The sequence below is a fragment of the Candoia aspera genome, chromosome 6 (assembly GCF_035149785.1).
Source record: "Candoia aspera isolate rCanAsp1 chromosome 6, rCanAsp1.hap2, whole genome shotgun sequence".
NCBI classification, from domain to species: Eukaryota; Metazoa; Chordata; class Lepidosauria; order Squamata; family Boidae; genus Candoia; species Candoia aspera.
The window spans coordinates 6,098,767-6,114,385 of record NC_086158.1 but is presented as its reverse complement, the minus strand read 5'-3'; the positions used below and the strand labels follow the sequence as shown (position 1 = coordinate 6,114,385).

The window sequence follows — 15,619 nt, the reverse complement described above, 5'->3', positions numbered from 1 at the left end:
TTCTGCTGAAGGCTGTGAAAATAATTGCTTATCCTTTTATTGGACCAGGCAGCAGAGATCACACTGTAGTAGATCAGGAGGAGGAAAACCTGCCTTGCTGCTTTCGTAGTTCCAGATCTATTTCCATGTAACTTCTACGTAGACGATCTCTGAAGCCGAAGTGGTTTTTCCTTGAGATGTACTGACTACCAGAAGCACTAAGGGCCTGGAGCACGATATGCTAAAAATCAAGCACTTTAATGTTTTGATTGGTGGCAGAGCTAAATTCTCATTGAATGTGCTGACAGTATTTCCTGGGGCCTGCATTGTCCAAGAAATATCCTGTCTGATAGCAAAGGCCACAAGTCGCATGGAATAAGGTGGTTACCTGGTTAATTAAGAGCTGTAGGTTTTGAGCATGGAAGACTTCAATTTGGTTTTGATCCATTTCCTTTCTGAATTGTAAATGGTGTGGAACAGCATGCCCTAGGTTTTGTATCCAGAACAATAGGTTAACCAGCGGGGGAAAAAATTATATATTGTTTCCGCAAGAGGATCAACATGCTGACCCACTGTTTTTCAGCAAAAGTGAAAAAGCACCTCTGCTTGGGAAGTTAAAAAAAAACCTTTGTAATTAAAAAAAAAGCAAATTTTGGGGAATTGCAGCTGAGGTTTTGAAAAGGCGGTTTGTTTGCAACATTTTTCTTTGAGCATAGTAAAACACAGTTGCTTATGTTAGAGCATAGTAAAACACAGTTATGTTTGCCCCTGGCTTTAGTTGTGAAAATAAAAATAATTCATACTGGATATTGTCCTGTGGTCTTTAGTGCAAACGGAAATAGAGTGAGAAAATATGGTATAATGCCCTATTCATTCTTATTTTTACTACTTCCCCACCAAGAATATCCTAATGTCTTTTTGTTAAGGCAGGGAATTGATAATTTATCCCGTGCCTTTCTGCTCAAGAGCACAAGATGTCTGGAAATGAGGCTTAAATCCATGCCGTGAGGAGGAAAAAACAAAAGGAATTGATTTGGGATAGGTGCAATGATGCCACCTCTATTCCAACCCTGACTGAACTGTTGAGCCAGAGATTCAAGTGTCTGCCTTTAAAGCTTAACCTATTATTATTGGCATTAGAAACATTAACATGCCATGAGATTAAACTGAGCAAGCCTTGGCTCCAATGCAATCTTGCCTTGTGGGGTAGCAAGCAGGGGGGAACGAGAACAAATTGTGATGCACGGTAGTGGATGAGAAAGAATGGAGGTTATTGAATTCAAACTTGGGGATATCGGACAAGAGCCTTGCGTGCAAATGCAGTCTGTCCATGGAGTGGTGGTTTGATTTGCATCGAAATGAAGCAGTAACAGCTGCTTAAAAGTATTTTAATCTATACATCACTCAGACACCCAGTATACAGCATGTACTGTGCTACCTTACATTTTTAAAGAGACTAACTGTAAAAATGTAAACACTCAAGGGTGGGGGGGGGCAGAGGTACTGATTGAATCACAGGCAAGGTCTGGATTTTTGCTCTTTAGCAGTGACCAAGCAGCCTATTCCAAACAGGGCAAAACCACATTAAAACTTCTGCACATTCCGTGTGCCATCAGAACAGAGCTTTAGATCAACGTGTGGCTGAAGGTGCAACGCGTGGATGAGATGAAATAAAGAAGGCACATGGGTCAAATTGGAGAAGGCTCGGTGGATTGGATAGAACAGTGTTTCTCAACCGTGGCCATTTTAAGAGGTATGGACTTCACTCCCAGAATTCCCCAGCCAGCATGGCTGGCTGGGGAATTCTGGGAGTTGAAGTCCACACCTCTTAAAATGGCCACGGTTGAGAAACACTGGGGTAGAGTGACAGTCATCTTTGAGACAAGCATTTGCTTGCTGGCACAATTTTCCTGGGAACTACCAGTAGTTTGCATAGTACACAGATCTTGTCTTTCTTTTAGCAATCCCCAGAATGCTCTTCCAAAAGCAGCCTGGAAACAAGCAGGACCCAATCTGCTTCTGCCAGGTGGCCCACCATCCATCTACCTTGGCTCCCCCTTTTTAGATCCTAAGAGGGCCCCACTGCCTTTCCCAGTTTGCCCCCTTCCCGCGAGACCCACATTCCCTTCAAACAAGACAGTAGTGCAACTGGAAGTCTAGGCTGGGTAAGTGAGTCGAGTAGGTACAACTAAATATTTTCTAAGCCTCTGCATACCAAGTATGTACAGTAAGGGAATATTAAACCCCCCTTTCCTGGTCCAATAGTGACTAGCCTGGTGATAGCATGGCATCTTGCTCGAATGCTGAAAGAACGGGGAGCAGGATGCACGGCTCTGGTGTTTGATGCCAGCTGTCCTGGGGACAGAGCCCTCCAGAGGGGCTGCAGGAGATTCCTCCCTAAGCTGTGTGCGCACAAAGAGGGGACTGTCCCCCTGGAAGTGTGCTTTTGGGAAAGGGGTCAAGGAGCTTCCCAACCCACTGTTCTAAGGGGCAAAGAACGACCACAAAACCGGGGTGCGCAATCTCACCCATTCTAAGTCCAAGCAGCTAGCGTACCACAGAGAAATTCTGTTTGGGCCTACTACTCCCTTTTTTGTCTGCTGAGAAAAGGCACCTCTGCACAAGGGCAGAGAGGCTACTGGCTGACTTAGTGCATTGCCTGCTGCAATTCCACCCACCCCCTCCCCAGACGTCCCCCGCGCCTGCCAGGCGTCTGTGCATTTGCTGCTCTAGCATAACCCTGAGATCTCAACAGCACCCTCGACAGACCATTTCGGGAAAGAACCTCAGTGTGTCCTCTTCCCCATTTCGACATTTGGAATAAGATACCCATGTCAACGTTTTGGAAACTCCCAGGGATGCCTCGCTTCTCTCCCTAGGGCAGTTCCCACATTTTGATTGTCTTGGCAGCAGAAATCCAATCAAAGCTCTGAGGGCGGCCCCTCATCCCGCCCAGCTACAGTTAATCACAGAAGCGCTTGCGGGGGACGGTCCGGGCTCTGTTTGACCGGCGAATCTCTTGCTTTGCGTCACGGCAGCGTTGACAGATGAAGATCTCAGGCACGTTGGACTTGCGAATCTTTGCGCAGGAGAGGTGTATCCAAGTAGCGCACTCGTTGCATTCGATCATTGGCCGCCCAGCAAAGGGCTTTAAGCAGAAGCAAGTGATTAAATCCCAAGCATCATCTTCTGCGTAGGATGAAAAAGGAAGTGTTAAAAGCAATGGACGGCTCCTTTGCTTGGGTTTCTCAGCCAGCACATCCCGATCTAACGTTGTGGTTAATAAGAGATTTTCTTTTTAGGCTCTTTAGAGATTAGAAATTAGCCCTGTTTTAACTTCCCTTCACTTTTAACCCACTTACCTTACACAAAAAGTTTTAAATGCAATGCCTGTTGTGATTGAGCGAGCCTCTATGGGCTTATGAAAGAACCCAACTAAAATGCATTTTCTCCCCCTACTGGCAGCTAGTGATGCTACCATAAGCCTCGATCAACTCACCATCTGTTTTGGAGTCTGAGGCCGCAACAAACTCCTTTGGCAGATCTGCAACGGGGAGAGAGAGAGACGTGTCAGATAAAGAGGGTCGTTGCGTTGGAATTCTGACCTTGGATACGCTGCTTACTGCCTGGGTGCGCATAGCACCCTTCAACCCCAACAGAGTAGGCCATAGAAAATTGAATGAAGCGGACACTATGCCTTTAATTGACCTGGTTAAGGAGGTTGTGTGAATCTAGCCCTTTAATTGACCTGGTTAAGGAGGTTGTGTGAATCAAGCCGTTCTCAATCAACAGACTCTGGAAAATTCTTGTAGTTTATTGGATCCTGGTGTTAGACTGTAAACGTCATGTTGCCTAACCTCTACGTGCACAAAGTCCACTGACTGTAGGGAAATGACGCCATTTGGCACTCGTCACGGTAATAGGATCACTCACAGGGAAGATACAAGCCAAGTCACTTCCAACGGTTCTCTAGGGCAGGCTGGGGAATTCTGGGAGTTGAAGTTCACACATCTTAAAAGTTACTGAAGCCGAGAAACACTGCTCGAGGGGGCCACTGTGTTAAAGGCCTGTGGGCTACATGGATCAAGGTTTGATGGTGGAGCTGGTTAAGGGGATCAACCTTGTTGGATTTCTTCTGAAAGTACCACCACTTGCATACTTACTGCTAAGCTGTGGGCCGCCTCCTTCAAGTTCTTCCGTGCTTTGCCCCACAACATTCCAAGAGGCAGGGCTGATTCTCTCCTCCTCAGGCTTCTCTTCAGTGTAAAGCCCAGGGATCCAGTCTTTCTCCAGGAGAGGTCTGGATGGGAGTTCCTGGAGACAGGGTTTCAGCTCCTTCGCTTCCTCACAAGCCTCAAGTGTTCTCTGCACATGGTCCTTCAAGGGGATCAACCCCTTGTCCGCCACTTGGTTCACACTGAGCTTCTTTGCCGACTGCTTCCTCTTCTTAGTTTGCTGGTGCCGACCGGTGCAAAAGCTACTGGCAACGTTAGGGCAGCTCAGCAGCTCTCCTGTCCCCTTGTACACTCTGCTCCTGGCTCCTCCATCATCTGAAAGCACTTGGGAGTCGCAGGACTGCGATGATCCCCAACTGTCACTGTCTTGTGTGCTTCCTGTACTGTTCTGAGGGCTCCTGTTGCCTCGATATGTCCATGGCTCATTCTGGGAGTGGAAAGAGAGAACGTCACGAGACCTGCCTTACAGTGGACAGGAGAGGCTGGGAACCCCCAGCAACACAGAATATGAAAGCAGGGAAAGAGGAAAGCACATGGCTCCGTGACCTGCAACTTTTCTTACCTCCTTTGGATATGGAATGTAGCCTGCGTAGGCTAGCACAAAGGTGCAGAACTGATTGAAGTCTTCTACAGTTCTCTGTCTTTTCTGGGGGGGCTGCAAAGACACATGGGTTTACAATCTGGATCTCAGTACCTTAAGGGTATCAACAAACTTTTTTTTTTAACCCGTTCAATCGTGTCTGATTCTCGGAGACTGCCTGGACAAGTCCCTGCAGTTTTCTTGGCAGGGTTTTTCAGAAGTGGTTTGCCACTGTCTTCTTCCTGGGGCTGAGAGAGAGTGACTGGCCCAGGGTCACCCAGCTGGCTTTGTGCCTAAGGCAGGACTAGAACTCTGGGCCTCCTGGTTTCTAGCCTGATGCCTTCACCACTACACCCACCTGGCTCTCACTTTGATACTTAGATATTTACAAACTAGTTCAGCGTAAATAGTAAGAGTTTCTGTGACACCGCCCCAACAAGTGGAATGCTGTGAGAACACAGCCAATGCAGGTTAGTCAACAAAACTCAGGCAATCTCTGATATCTGTCCCATTCCGTTCCACCCTACTCGTACCAACAAACTACCATCTTGCCAATATGTCCTTGGTCAGCACTGTGAGCAAAATACCCTTTAAGGCAGATTGCTTGCTGTCCAAATATAAGCACCTCCCTTACTCAGAGACAGGCCATTGATCATCCCAGCTCAATATCATTGACAGTCAACATGCAACACCAGGTCAGGCAAAGACATGGGGTGCACCTCACACAAGGGGCTAAGCTTGGTTAGCACTGAACCTGGTTTGTGTGGGAGATTTCCCCTTTCAAACCATCCAACGTGGCTGGCTGATAATTCTATTATTTAATTACACATCATGTGAAAAATGCTTCCTTCTCTCAGCCCTGAATCTCCCTGTGTCTAGTTTCAGTCAATGACTTCAGGCGCTAACACTGAGAGAAAGAGAATGCATCTTTTTTTGCCCGGTGCTTATGCTGTGTGATTTTGTACCCTTCTAGCTCTATCATGTCTTCCTTTATTATCCTTCAGCCCAAGCTAAAGTGCCCCCACTGATGTAGTCTTTTCTTGTAAGGGAACTGCTGCAGCCCACTGATTTTTGGGAACTAGCTCTGTAATGATGATCTTAAAGTGTGAGCTGACCAGAACTGTACGCTGAACTCCAAGCATTGTCGCGTCATAATGTTTAAACCCAGCCTAAATCCTTCAGTGTAGTTTTACAAACACGGAAAACAGCTTCATTCAAAAACCAAGTTAAAGATGATTTGGATATACAGCCAGGAGACATTTTACAGGCAAAACATGCTTTCTGCCTCTGTGACACTGTCACTTCCCCCGAGGATCCCAGCTTATCTTAACACAACGTGGGGAGAATTTTGTTTTTAACAGTCGGCACATCGAGCTTCCCAAGATAAAATAAATATTATAAACAGGGAGAATACACAGGCCACCGAATCTCAATTTCTTAGCACGACAGATAGCGCAGTTTGGCCCTGGGGTTTTCTTGGTCCCAAAACCAAAGAGAAAGAGAGTGGATTCCAGCAGTAAATTTCAGAGCCGCCAGAGACGGCTCTCCAGGGAAAGGAACTCTCCTGCTATTTGGTGGGGAAAATGGTGATAACAGTGATAATGGTGTGGAAGTGTTGAGACATTTCCCTGCAGGCTCCCTGTCAAAGCAAACAAGTTCTCTTGCCCTGCAGACAAAGGAAAGCAGGAGCTCAGATTCCAGCCAAAACAAGGGAGGTGGAAGAACTCTTAATATCCCCCTTCCCCATTTTGAAGCATACCAGGACAGCTTTTGCAAAAGGCTGTGCTTCAATAGCCCCGCATTGATTGAAATGCCCTGCCAAGCTGTCCAATGGCCCTTATGGAGAAGGGAGAGAACCCTAAGAAATGACAAGGGGAATAATCTGGCCCAGCCCCCCAAGTTGAGAAGGAGGCAGGGCAAGTAACTGCCCTGTGGGAGAAAACCTTCCCCCCTTCAAAAAGGGGGGAGGGAGGATGGTTAGAGTAAAGGGCGGAGTCTTTCCTACCCTCATGTCTGTAAGGAACTATAAGCTCCCCTGGGGAGTACTTGGAAGAAAAGGATGCTGTTCCTCATGGAGGTTACATTTAGGGAAGAGAAAGTTGTCTGAATGCATCCAGGCCAGGTTCCCTAAAAAGGAGGCTTTCCTGCCAACTCTCGAAACAGGAAGAGAGAGGGGCATTAATGGGAGTAAGATTATCACAACAAACACAAACTAACTACATCCATCTTTGCAGGGAGGGAGAGGAGGAGATAAGCCACCAGGGTGACCCTGCGACTAAGGGGGCGGAGCCACCAAACCCTGGAAATTTCCTTTTTCCGAGTGGAGAATTGTCCTCTCTACACACCAAGACCTCAGCAGAGGCGGCGGGAGACCCCCCCCGCAAAAAAATGGGGGGGGGGAGGAGAAATACTAAGGGAGAGGGCAACTCACCAAAATGCCATCCGATCGTGCGGCGTAAAAAAATAAAGAACGAAAGCAGGCCAGCTGAGCGCGCGGAGCTCGCGCACCACACTCTCGGCCCCCCTCCACAAAGGGACCAAGCGAACTTTTTGCCCCCCGCCCCGCCCCATGCTGGGCCGGCTTCTGCCTGCGCCCCGAGCCAAGGACACCGGGAGGGCCGGGCTCCAAACCACGCTCCCACTCGGCTGGTGCTTAAGATGGCGCCTGCGCCACCGCCACCGTCCGGGGAAAAGACCGGGGGCACACGGGGGAACTTCGCCGCCGCCGCCGCCCCGCCGCAGCACCGGAGGGAAGGAGGCCAGCGGGCCCCGCCCCGCCGGGCTCCCCCGCTAAAAGGCTCCCGCGCCAGAAAACGCGGGACTGCGCTGCCAAACTCCTCCCCGGGCCCCGGAGCCGGGGCGGAGCCGCCGTCGCGCCAAGGAGACCCGGAGAGCGCCGCCCCCCCCGCCAACCTGAAGGCGCCCGCTCTCCGCCCCCGCTCCAAAGCAGGGGGGGGTGTCTCCACGGGGCCGCCGCCAGCCCGCCCCCCCCCCCGTCGGAGCCCGGCCGGTGGGCGCGCCCGCCCGGTTCCCTTCCTCCCTGCCCCGCCGCTCTCCTCCCCGAGGGCTGCGCGCCGCTGCCACCCGGGCAGGCGCAGGGGACCGGGACGCCAGCTCGCACTCACCTCGTCGAAGGGGGGGACGCCCGGACTGGGCACGGGGCTCGCTCCTGAAGGGGGAGAGAGGAGATGGGGCGGTTAGTCGCGCCGGGAAAGCAGCCGCCCTGCCCCACCCCACCCAGCGCGGCCCGGACACCGTCGCCCTCTGCCCGGGAGGCCAGGCGCGCTTTTGGCCCCGGCCCGGGGCCTCCCGCTTGCAAGCAGCCCCGCCACCCCCCACCCCCCCCGCCGGCACCGGGGGCGAAGCTGGCGGCTGCGCGGCGCACCCACCTGCGTCCTCCTCGGGGCTGTTCATCCCCGCCGCGACTCGAGCCGACCGCTGGTCCGCCCGCCCCCGCTCTCGGCCGCGGCTCCCCAAGTGCGGGCGCGCAGGGATCGGGCCGGGGCGGCGAGCTAGGCCGGCTGACCCCGGGCGGCGGAGCAGCGGGATCGCCGGCACCGCGCGGAAAGCGGGCTGCGGTGCTGGGCGAGAGCCGGGCAAGGCGAGGGCGAGGGCGGCGGCGGCGGGGCGCGCTTCCTCCTTCTCCGGCGGCGACGCAACGAGGGCTGGCGGGACTCGCCGCTCGCCTTCCCAGCCCCCTGCTGCAACCGGCGCCGGCTGTTGAGCGCCAACCCCGCCTCCCCCGGGCCGGCTCCGCCCAGCCAGGACTGGCGCGGGAGGGCAGTACCACCTGGGAAGGAAGGGGAAGGGGCGGGAGCGCGCGTGCAGAAGCCAGCGCGGGGGGAGCTTCGACGGAGTCCTCCTCCCGCCCCCCCTTCGCGCTCACTCCCTTGGATTCGCCTACCAGCTGAAGCGCCGCGGGGGGCCTGGCTGTTTTGCCCCGCTGCCCGGACATCTCCGCCAGCGCCTGGCTGGGCGACGGCATCGCTCTAGAAGGGGAAGGTGCCAGCTTTGCGCCAGGATCTCCGGGCAGAGAACCAACTTTCCCTCCTTCCTTCCTTCCCTCCCGGTGGGACAGCCGCGGGGATTTTCCATCCCCGTCCCGCCAGAAGCGCGGGGTGATGGCGCTTTCCCCCTTCTCTTTTGCCGAAGGGGGCCGAGGCGCACCCGAACCGGCTTGCGAGGCTTCCTCACGTCATCCCTGGGGCCTTCCAGATGTGCCTGACTCCGGTTCCCGTCCTTCACAGCCTGCAGAGCTGAGTGGGCGAAGTGGTGAAAGAAGGAGACAGGAGCCTCCACAGACGCTCCAAGGGCTGCAGGTCTCGGAAAGCCTACCGGTTCCTACTCCGGATGGACATTGGGTGTTGACGAAGGGAATTGTACTCTTAGTTTGCCAGGGGTGGACGAAGGCTGCTTTTTCCATCATCTTCCAGCGGCATGGATAAAAAGCCTGTGGGAAGTTTTCTTCAGTCTTCAGATTCACAGACTCTTCTGGGGTAAAAGCCGAGGGAAGCAGTCCTGCTTTTGTGGCCCTGCAAACTTTAGAGTGGAATCTGACCGACTGCTGTGTGGGATTGCTCAGGCCAAGGGTCTGATGCTCAGCGGAACTGAAAAACTGTTCTTTCTTTTTCAGGCATGTTTAAAGCACCATCTGATTAACCTGTGCCCAAGACCATTTTGCAAACAGGATGTAACCAGGTGATTCTGAGGGTCTCAAAGGGAACGACCGGTGCTTTTGTGTGCATAGTGCATTCTGAGTGGAGGGTTGGTTCCTGCTATGTGCCATGTTTCAGACAGAGCATACTAAAACTTAGTTTTGCTGGAATAATAAAACTGGACCATCCTGTTTCAGACTGTAGGTGAACATCCGTATAAATAAATGGTATTTTAAAAAGTTAGTTTTAACTGAAACTTAACAATTGTTTCACTTTCCCTGTCTAACACATTTGCCTTGGTTTGGTACATTAATTTTCATTAATACCTCTTATGGTTTATGTAATATCCATTGCAAATTATTCAGGTTCTCAGCCTTAACTTCTGCATAAAAAATGGACACTTTTGCATGCCCCCCAACTAACCTTGCCTTTTGTTACAAATGCCCCTTATGCATTTATCCATGAATACACTGAGCAGTCGAAGAGACATCACCCATTTTTGTTTTACTCCTTGTTCAACACTGAATTATCCAGTTAGCATTCAGTTTATTCCCCTATACTGTAGCCTTTACTTCCATCAGTTATACATTCATCTACCAACCTTCAAATGTGGAAAACATGTCATAATTCAAATCTATTCACTTTCCCTAAATCAACAAATGCACAGTAAATTTTTGTGCTTTCATACATTTCCCAGTGATGTGCTGAAAAGCCAAAACCTGGGTTTTCACATCTCTTACTCAGCATAGAGCCACACTGCACTTCCCAAACTTTGTGTATTGTTGTCTTGTACCCTTGTGATCACAATTCTGCCAAACAACTTCCCCAGCACAACTTAAATTAGTCCCTCTGCAGTTTGTGCGTTCGCTCTGACAACTTCCTTTAAGTAGCGGGACAATAACAGCATTCTTCTGGCACAGATGTGGTCTTCACACAGCCACTCTGTTTGCAAACCACATCTGTATTTAACATTTTTTTCAGTTATACTCTCCATCCCTGAAGCATGTTACAACATGTTCACAGCATTTAGGACTTCCTTTTCATCCGTATTTTTTTTCTTGGACGTTCACATTTAGAGTGGCCGGTTCAGTGGCACCACCTTTCTCATGCAAAACTAACATACTTTCTGCAGCATTCCCTCCCTCGAGTTTCAATCCACATCATTTTTATTTTCAGTTCCACGCATTGTGCTAGAAGCTTTCTATTTAGCTTTCTTCACTGACTTCCAAAACAATGTTTAATGTTTTAATTTCTATAAAAATCGCTCTGCATTTTGTAATATTACCCATTCTCTTTAACTGCGTTATTTGCAACACTTTATATGTGGATTATACATCTTTTCGTCATCTTTTCTGGAGCGATCGTTCTCTTACCTCCCAGCAAACATTCTTTTTCATACTGCCAATTAGTCCAACTCCACACACTTCTGTGGTATTGTGTAACCCAGGGTTTCTCAACCAAGGTTTTGTGGCACCCTAGGGTTCCGCAAAGGGTCACTAGGGATTCCCTGGGAGATCATGATTTATTTAAGAATGATTTCAAATTCGGGCAACTTCACATTACAGACGTAAATTTCATTCTTTATTTTCAGTTTAAGAACACTGTTAGGTAAAGGTAAAGGTTTCCCTTGACATTAAGCCCAGTCGACTCTAGGGGGCGGTGCTCATCTCCGTTTCAAAGCCAAAGAGCCGGCGTTTGTCCATACACACTTCTGTGGTCATGTGGCCGGCATGACTACACGGAACGCCATTACCTGCCCGCCGAAGTGGTACCTATTAATCTACTCACATTTGCATATTTTCGAACTGCTAGGTTGGCAGGAGCTGGGACTAGCAACAGGAGCTCACCCCGTCATGTGTATTCGAACCGCCGACCTTCCGATCGGCAAGCTCAGCAGCTCAGCGGTTTAACCCACAGTGCCACCGCATCCCTTAAGAACACTGTTAATGCATATATAAAGGCATACCCATGAAACAAATATAATAATTTTGTAACTTCTGGCCTATATTTGAGCCTGAATGTGCAAGGGTTCCCCGAGGCCTGAAAAATATTTCATGGGTTCCTCCAGGGTCAAAAGGTTAAGAGGGTGGTATAACCCAATTCTTTTGACTCTCTTCCAAGCAGCTTCCACATCCTGTTTCCTTGTCCACTTTCCAGTCATTCTTTTGAGAGAATGATCTGTCTTCTTTTTCGTAAGGACTCATAGTTTTTCTTCCTATAATCATTCTACTTACACTTTTTTTCTTGCTTCATTCCTCCATTTTTCCCAAGGTATACTGTTGACACTTGCCAGAAATGATGTGTCCCATATTCAGAACCTGTCCTCATCCTTGTCTCCTTCTTCACTAATTCTTTGAGTCTTTCATTATAAATAATACAGTCAATCATGCTTTTAGGTGTATGTTCATCTTGGGAGCATCCTGTCCAATCAGGCAGAATTAGCCTGCTCCAGTTCCCATCCATTAAGCTATGTCATCTGATGGGATCTAGGAAGTAGACCTTCTTTGTTATAAAAGACTACCTGGGCAGGCAGAATATATGGATGAGGCCTTTCTTCATCAGATGAACAGTGTCTCAATAGCGGTAATGGTGGTTTTCAGTTATCCTGACATCTGCTAAAAATCTAACTTTGCCAAGAATCAGAGGTCCAACAAATCCTTGTCCTGTCTCACTGACAACTTCATTTGTCAGAAGGTGCAAGAAAGAACAAGGGGGTCTGCTTATCCTGCACTTTATCCTCACCACGAGGGATGAATTGGCTGAAGCAATAAAGGTATTAGCATTTTGGGGGAAAGTGATCATACTGTCTTTATGATATCTGTAAGATGAGCAACCGAGAACAGGTAGACCTGCATACAGGACTTTAGAAGAGCAAATTTTGTTGAGCTCTGAGGAATGTAGATCAGATCCATCCACTGGTTTGAAATCCTGAAGGAGAAAAGTGTCCAGGAAAGATGGGAAAATGAGATCCTGAAGGCATGATTGCCAACAATCCCCATCAGAAGGCCAAAGGGGGATGGGGGAGGCCATTGTGGATATATGGAGAGCTCTCTGAAATGCTAAGAAGAAAAAGGAACATGTAGAGGAAATGGAAGGAGAACATCACCAAAGCCGAATACAAGGTAGTTGTCCTAACAAGCAGGAACCATGCCGAGACGAGGAATAGGTCTCTAGTGTTTTATTACTGCTACATTAGACAGAAAATCCTACCAAACTGAAGCAGTGTGAGAAAACCCATACAGATAAACCCCAAAAGTCAAGGTGGGTCTGTTCTGGGTCTTTTTGAGTGGCAGCTCAAAGTCTCTAAACTACGCATGCGTTTTCCCGCCTGGATAGGGGCCCCCTCCTGCTCACTATCAGTGCTCATGACAGTAGTCTCCAGAAAGTTCAAGAATTCTTTCAGAAAAACTAAAACTCAAAACGAGTTGAGTTGTTGTGACATGCCATCAATCAATCGATCAATCAATGATTTAGATACGTTAGAAATAAAAGGAAAATTGATGGGGATGTAGATCCTTGTTTAAAGAAAGTGGTAAATTGGTAAGGCAGAACTTCTCAACTCCTGTTTTGTCTGTTTGCTCAGAAGGGAAAAGAAGCCCGAGCTGATCATTGCCGTGCCACTGGGAGAATGAGTGAATTTCAGCTTAGGATAGAAAAGCAAAGGGTAAGAGAAAATTGAGCTAATTTAAATGAATTGAAATCTCCAGTGCCAGATGAATGTACAGATGAAATCTCCCATGTACTGAAGAAACTAGCAGAGGTCACAGCAGAACCATTCTTAGTTTTCTTTGATATCTTCTGGAGGACTGCTGAGATCCCAGAAGACAGGAAGAAGGCAAATGTCATTCCCATCTATCAAAAGGCGAAGTTAAGTGTCATCTTGACATCTCTACTGGGCAGGTCCTTGAACAGATTATCAGGCAACATAATTGTCAGCACTTGGATAAGCATCCCGCAATTAATAGAAGCCAGCATGAGGTTCTTGCAGACAAATTATGCTACACTATCCTGATTTCTTTTGAGAGAATTATTAGCTTAATAGTTGAGGGGACTGCTGTAGACATGATGGATCTGAACTTCAGCAAAGTCTTCATCGGATAACCTCATGATACTCTCCTTCAAAACATGATAAAATATGGACACCCTTTGGGTGTGATCATTCAGCAAATGAACTCTGGGTGCTTTTTAATGGCTCCACTACAACTTGGAGGGAAGAACTGAATGGAGTGTTCTGGGCCCTGTGCTTTTCAACATTTTTATCAATGATTTAGATGAGGAAGTTGAGGGATCACTTGTAAAATTTGCAGAAGGCACAAAACTGGTAGGGATGGCTAATAATTTTTGAGTGGAAGAACAAAGATTCAAAAAGATCTGGACAGGCTTGTGTGAGCTGAAATGAACAGAATGGAATTTAACTGAAGTGTCACGTTCTAGATCTGGCTAGGAAAAATGAAAGGCACAAATATAGCATGGGAGAGACTTGGCTTGGCAGCAGTACATGGGAAAGGTGTCCAGATATCATTGTTGACCATGAATTAGTGGTGTGATACAGCTGCTAAAAAGGTAGCTGCTATCTTAGGATGCATTAACAGGATCAGAGTCCAGAACATGGGAATTATTTGTTCTACTCTGTTCTGTCCTGGTCCGACCTCATGTGGAGTTCTGCATATAATTCTGGACACCAGAAGTCAAAAATAGTGTGACAAATTGGAGCAACTTCAGGGGACAGCTACCAATATTGTGAAGGATCTGGAAACCAAGCCCTATGAGAACAGTTGGAATCTATGTTTAGCCTATAGGAAATATGACTAACCGGAAATGTAATAGCCTGAAGGGTCATCACACAGAAGAGGAAGTTGATTTATTCTCTATTACCCCAGAGAGCAGGACCAGAACCAGTGAATTAAGCCTACAAAGAAGTTTCAGTTCAAGCTAGGCATCAGGAGGAACTTACTTAACTTTACAAGCTGTCAACCAGTGCAACCAGAGATCCTGAGAGTATGGATGATGATTTTTCAGAGATGTATAGTGGATCCTGCACCCAATGAGGGATGGGTGGAGATGGGCTATATGATCTCTACTTTCTCTTCCAACTCTGCTTCTGTGATAACAATCCAGCCTTTTTGACCTATTCTCTCACCCTTTCACTCATAATCTAAATACCACTAAACTCTCATGTCTGTAACCTTCAACTGGGCAAAACGGTGCATTGTAGGGCAACCGTTTTTGAACCAAGGTACCTCAAATGGGCTAACTTACAGAATGTGTCCAAAATCCGGGACCCATGACTCTTGTGGAATAGAAATTTGGTAAATTTTGTAAAACGTTTTATGACACAAAATTATCATAAAACATTTTATGACGTAATACATTTCCTACATGTCATAAAACATTTCCTGTGGTCAACTCCTGGTGTTTGACTGGGCTATACAGTTCAATATGGGCTATTTTCAAGGCACATACATCTCTCTTTGAATTTTTAAGAACTTTTCCAGGACATTAGCAGCCTCTGCTATTGTTGGAGGCATTGAGGAATCTGGAGATATCTCTGAAACGATGACCCAACGGGTACAGGTTGTCTAGTAATTTTGTAAAGCCTTTTGGTCCAGGCAAATGGGAAAAGTGGCACTTAGGAAAAGCAGACATTCACAGGTCCTGATGCAAAGGCAGCTTGTTGTATTGTTTGGGTTTCATTTGTATACAGCTGCTTTACCCAATGTGTTTAACCTGGTCAGGTAAAGACCAAGCTCAACATGATTGTTTACTGAATCATGGTTCATTTCTGTGGTTTAGTAGGCTGGGAGAACAAGGCTGAGTAGTTCATTGTTGTGCATGCAAAAGATGGTTTACCTTGATAAACAGGCTCAATGTGTTGTGCGAATGTAGATATTCAAGCCAGTGTTCAGACCTGTTCCTTGAGTTCACCGAGTACCCTAATACTCCCAATGCCTACCCTACACTCAATGAGTATCTGCTACAGTATTCTTCCTTTATCTGCTTCTGGACTGTTTCCAAGAACATTTTAGCAAACAACACAGAGATTCTATGCTGTCCAATTAGTCGATCATACAAATGCACTTTGTGAATGGAGTATACCGTCCGCTCTCCTGGACGCTTTTTTTTGGGCCAAGGTAGAGCTATTCATGCTGCTAAAGAGCAAGTAAATGAAA

At 48.0% G+C, this 15,619-nt stretch overlaps 1 protein-coding gene across 1 annotated transcript; it reads right to left on the bottom strand.

Moving 5' to 3' along the window:
* Window positions 1–1,792: 1,792 nt before the first annotated feature.
* Window positions 1,793–8,674, bottom strand: LOC134499616 (PHD finger protein 13-like). The gene is made up of 6 exons (XM_063306343.1): window positions 8,184–8,674; window positions 7,920–7,963; window positions 4,777–4,869; window positions 4,143–4,641; window positions 3,479–3,523; window positions 1,793–3,168 (listed from the first exon to the last, which is right to left on the bottom strand). The coding sequence occupies exons 1-6, from the start codon at window positions 8,206–8,208 to the stop codon at window positions 2,942–2,944; spliced, it is 933 nt and encodes a 310-aa protein (XP_063162413.1). The 5' UTR covers window positions 8,209–8,674; the 3' UTR covers window positions 1,793–2,941.
* Between the last annotated feature and the right edge of the window lie 6,945 nt (window positions 8,675–15,619).